The sequence below is a fragment of the Cyprinodon variegatus genome, unplaced genomic scaffold, assembly GCF_000732505.1.
Source record: "Cyprinodon variegatus isolate N-32 unplaced genomic scaffold, C_variegatus-1.0 Scaffold1588, whole genome shotgun sequence".
Classification (NCBI taxonomy): Eukaryota; Metazoa; Chordata; class Actinopteri; order Cyprinodontiformes; family Cyprinodontidae; genus Cyprinodon; species Cyprinodon variegatus.
The window spans coordinates 104,852-110,159 of record NW_015152041.1 but is presented as its reverse complement, the minus strand read 5'-3'; the positions used below and the strand labels follow the sequence as shown (position 1 = coordinate 110,159).

The window sequence follows — 5,308 nt, the reverse complement described above, 5'->3', positions numbered from 1 at the left end:
AAAACAAAAACTACTCCTTTTTTTCAAGTTAGGACTATTTAATTATCTTATTTTAAGAGCAAACATCCACCTTTTATTGGCAGAACATCCTTTTCATTTATTTACCTGCTCACATTAAGGGCAAATGCACTTATTTTAAGATTTTTGTATACTTATTTTTAATACCGTAGGTTTTTACAGTGTAAATAAAATATAGAACTTTCTGACATACCCCGAACAAAATTAATTCACAATTTACCTCGATTAAATCTAAGAACCTTTGCTTCTCGTTAATGGATTTTCTTATTTATTTGTATGTAGATGAAATCCAAGGGCATCAAAACAGATTTAAATGTTTTAAATTTTTCGATTGAAGGTTTCATAAGAGTTTATTTTTCCAAACCACATCTATTACACAAAACTACAAACTGCATCTATTAGCAGTGAGCAGCTTTGACTATGGATGAAAATATTCCTTTTTGGTTTGTAGTATCTAATTTTAAAGCTGAAATGTTGTTGCCTCCCATTTTTAGAGAGGCTTTGCATAAATTGAGAGTGTTCTCTTATTATAAAAGAATTATAAAAAAAGTGCATCCCCCCAACAGTCACCCCAGCTGGGATACGCACCTACGCTTCCTGTATGCAGGACGGGTGACTTACCAGTTGAGCTACTTACTTGTTTATCAAACACATAAAATGGTGAAAAATAAAATTTTTATAAAAATTACGGTTAAATAATGACATCTAAATTTGAAAAAAATTATTTATTTAAGGGCTGCTCGGTGGCGCAGTAGGTAGCACTGCTACCGGCTCTTCTTTCTGCGTGGAGTTTGCATGTTCTCCCTGTGCATGCGTGGGATCTCTCAGGGTACTCCAGCTTCTTCCCACAGTCCCAAAAACATGATTTAGGTTAACTAGCTTCTCTAAATTCTCCTTAGGTGTGAGTGTATTCATGGATGTTTGTCCTGTTTGTCTCTGTGTTGCCCTGCGATGGACTGGCGACCTGTCCAGGGTAAACCCCGCCTCTCGCCCGTAGACAGCTGTGGATAGGCACCAGCACCCCTCACGACCCCAGCAGGAATAAAGCATGACGGAAAATATGGATGGATGATTTATTTAAAATGTTGAGAATTAGTTCACATGAATTACTTTGGAAGTAAATTAATTTTGTTTTTATTAAAATTTTTAAGTGAAATAATAATAATATTAATGCATAAGAATAATAATACAATTTATCTGTATTTTTAGGGAGTGACCAGTCTGTTGACCTCTTATTTCTGAAGTAATTAATTAGACTAATAGAGAAAAATATACAAATATATTTTATGATAAATAGTCCAACTCTTTGAGAAACTGAAATCAGCACCAGTGGATCAAAACTTAACAGAAATTTAGGAATCAGGATAAAAAATAAGCCTCTGATCGGTTCATCTCCAAGCAGAACTTAGAAGTCTATTAAAACATGTCATTTCCTGATGAGCTTCATCCTCTCAGTCATCGTTTAGTAGCTGTAAACTCCAAGAGGATGGAAAAGGTCCTAATGTCTCGCAGCACTCCTTTGATATAATTAGTTTGACTGGTTGCTCGAGGGAAATGAAATCAAAGACTCTGGGCAATATCATCTCTGACTGAACACTAATACTTGTCAGACTATCCGAGATCTAAAAGACAGCCTATGCTTTGCTCAAAACAAAAACAACTCGGAGGCCTGGTGCCGGAAAGGAAATTAGATCTCTTCTCCTTTGGGCCAAAAGGAGAACAGACAGAGGTATTGGATTACAGCTTAAACTAATGGAGAATACTTAAAGGTTCAATACGAGATGGAGCTGAACATTTACAGTTAGCACCTAAATGACTACGTTCTCATGTTAAGCTAAAAGGCAACAACAGACTGTAAAATATGGATATATTCTATAAAATATAAGCAGGTATAATACTGTATTTAGGAGGAAGTTTCAAGCTACAGCCTTTTAAATCGCAACAATGATTCTTGCGCATATCTAACTGCGTAAAGAGCAACAAGCTGTCATGGTGTCCTTTATAAATAATTCAGCACACGGATGTAGATGTGGGTCTAAATATGGCAGGTGGATGTAGTAGCAGAGAGATCAGGATGTGGTTTACACAGCCGAGCTCAGCTACTTCTATGAATTCCCCTGCCAAACATCAGGAAAACAGCCGAGCCAGCAGCTGAATGTGGGTTAAAATAAAAGTCTCCCGTCATGCTGGGTTCTGATGTTATCAAATAGATGGAAGTGAAACAGCTCGGGTTAAATCAGTGCATGTGAAGGGGATGATGGAGCACTTAGGTAATGGAAAAAACTCGGCGTGTTTTTGTTTGTGTCGGAGGAGGCAAAAAAAAAAAACAAAAGCATAGAAAAATAGAGGCAGCAACTCTGATGTAACTCAACACTAGGGGTGAGTATTGGAATGGGTGATGCGATACGTGTCACTATACTTGGATCTGATCGATATTATGATGATATTGCAATATCACTACATATTGCAATATTTTTCCCAGCAATTAAAATTGAATGTATAGATAAAAAAAATCAAGTGCTCCATATGTTCATTAGAAGATCTTAATCATTTAGCTATTTTGGTATCCATGCTGTTTGGGGTTTGAGTTAGTCCAAGGTTCCACTGTTACTACCTCAACTACAGTGTAGCACAGCAAAAGGGCTCCACAGCGCTATCTACCAGAATGGCAGAGGTAGCCCATTTTCCCTCATTTTTTTAGGAAAAATTGTTGTACTTTTATTCAAAATCGATACTAGGAACTGAAAGATCAAGATATATTGCCAAATCAATTTTTTTCCCACACCTCTATTTAAAGTCATATGGAAGCGGCTGTTCCAATCGTTGCATTTCCAAATTCTCCCGAGTGGTGCACGACTTGACACGAGTGAATAAAGTGAATGTGATTGGTCGTTTATCAAGGGGGCGGGATTGTTGTGGCGGAGGGTTCGCAAGCAACTTTGGTTGTGGCCGGTTTGTCAGAAGCATCTTGCTAACCAGTTAGCAACTTAGTGCTAGTAGGTTCCCAATGGGAAATTCCATTGGGACCAATTAGCACTAAATTGGTGACTTAGAAACGACACTGTCAAGGAACGCTATGGACAGAGGAAACAAGAGGAGGAGAGTTTAGTGTCAGAGGTCGTAGATGAGTCTCCTCGGTCATCCATTTTTTATTTAGAGGAGGAAAGCGGGACGAAGATGTTGTGAAGAGGACGCCAGGGCGGCAGAAGCTTGGTTTGGTGTAGAAGGCTTACAGCCGTACATGTTTAAGCACTCATGCTACGTTCACACCTAAAGCAGCAAGAGTAGCAAAAATGTGCATGCTACTTATACTAAACTTGTATAAGTTTAGTTCTAATGCGCTGCTTCAGCTGCACTGAGGTTAAGTGGGTCTGATGCGCGCTGGGTGGAGCTACACTATCCTGTCTTTCACTAGCAGCTATATTTGCTGTGATCAGTGGGAATAAATGAGTTTTAATATGTTTTTAAGTGAGAAAGTCCACCTAAAAAATGTATCTGTGCAGTCACAGACGTCTATCCCCGTGAACACTGGGACTTAACTCAATGGTAAAGTAAATGATCCTTATTTCTTATTTCAACCGTTGCATATATTAGCTGCGACATATGAATGAAGATGCTATGACTGAAAAAATGTGATTGACAGATGACCGTTGATATATGATTGGCTGAATTTAGGTGTTCAGGCTGACGTATAACTAACTGGCCTGCAGAAGATAATGAAAAAAAAAAGGTTTTTTTTTTTTTATAGAAATTTTCTAAATTTTGGGACAATATTGTCTGATAAATAGTACATTTATATGCATGTTTAAGCCAGAAGTTTTGACATTTAAATATTATTTCCCTAGGACTTTAACACACCCAGAGGAGCACATCAGCAAAACCCTCAGGAAACCAGCACTCCAACGGTCTTATCAGCACGCCAAGAAGAAACAATATGCCATTAAAAATAAACTCACTTAGTACCAAACTGTCATAAATACAATCTTTCATAATCTGACCACCAATCTAATAATTTCTCTACACTTTAAATCCATTTTCAGAAAATGTTTCTCTGTTTTCTCTAGAGTTCATATAGCAGATTGTTTGTTTTAAATGCTTATGTTACAGAGTTGGAAAATAAATGTTAAATAGATGACATTCCTCCTGCTGCTCAAAAAATCTCAAACTTGATTAGAAAATGGACCAATTTAAAGCATTACTCATTTCATTATGTGAAGTTGTTGACCCCCCCATCCTCACCAGTAGAGGTGCTCCTCCACCATTTTGGTTACAGCTCTGGAAACAGCTATTTCCTGCGGGGTGAGGTTCTTGTTCAGGTTGACCCCCAGCTTCTCCTCCAGGAAATCCACAATGAACTCTGAGCCTGACACCTGCTGGTGGTTGTATTCGATCCAAGGCATCTTCCCCTGCGGCGACAGCTTTCCATCAAAGTAGTTCTGCAGGTGATAAGGAGATATGATTAGTTATGATTACACAGGTAGACTAAATAAACCTTGACCATTAACTGATCGGACGCTGAGAGTTTCCAGCCACATATGAGCTAAAGTCGGATCTTTAGAAGCGTTACTTTAAATCTAATTAACAAGATATAGAAAAAGTGCCAATACACCAACAGTCCTTTCTCATTGGTGAACAGACTTTACTTTACACTCGTTTTGTAGAGAATCTTTAGAAAATCACCACATCAGAGCAAAAGAAAGCAAATGTGAGCCTGAGGCCGACAGTGGAAACTAGGGATGGAACGGTTTATGAAAACCGTCCGAACCGTTTGGTTCGACTGTCTCGGCTCGATTCGCGTGTGTTGCGTTCGGTTCATCCTTTTTCTCATAGACGAAGCGTGTACACTCCAGAGCAGAAGGTGGCGGTACTGCGACCAAAGCCAACCACCAGTATTAAACAAGAAGAAGAAGCGAAGTAGCTTAGTGTAGCAGGGAAAAAAATCAGTTGTTGTGGAGAATTGTGTGGGTATGGCGAGTGGGAAAGAACAGGAGTTGGAAGATGCGCCAGCAGCACTTTATAGGTCTGCTGTATGGGACCGCTTTGCATTTAGAGTGACCTACGATGACGGCGGAAAGAAAGTTGTGGATAAAAGTGCAACAGTGTGCAAACATTGTGCAACACGTGTTATACTATGCAAGACATAATAGATTTTCCTAACAATCAACATATACCAAACCGAACCGAAAACCGTGACTATGAAACCGTGAACCGAACCGAACATGGATTTTGTGAACTGTTCCACCCTTAGTGGAAACAGATTCAGTCTGAAAACCTTCACTGAACCACTGTC

The 5,308-nt window shown here is 38.9% G+C and overlaps 1 protein-coding gene across 1 annotated transcript in view; it reads right to left on the bottom strand.

Annotated features, from left to right (window-relative positions):
* The window catches only part of LOC107104002 (failed axon connections homolog), a 22,937-nt gene that overhangs the window by 3,422 nt on the left and 14,207 nt on the right, over positions 1-5,308 (bottom strand). The window contains exons 3-4 of the mRNA XM_015403882.1: positions 4,258-4,454; positions 3,281-3,288 (exon numbers count right to left, since the gene is read on the bottom strand). Of these exons, the coding sequence (XP_015259368.1) occupies positions 3,281-3,288; positions 4,258-4,454 (205 nt within the window). The remainder of the gene's footprint in view (positions 1-3,280; positions 3,289-4,257; positions 4,455-5,308) is intronic.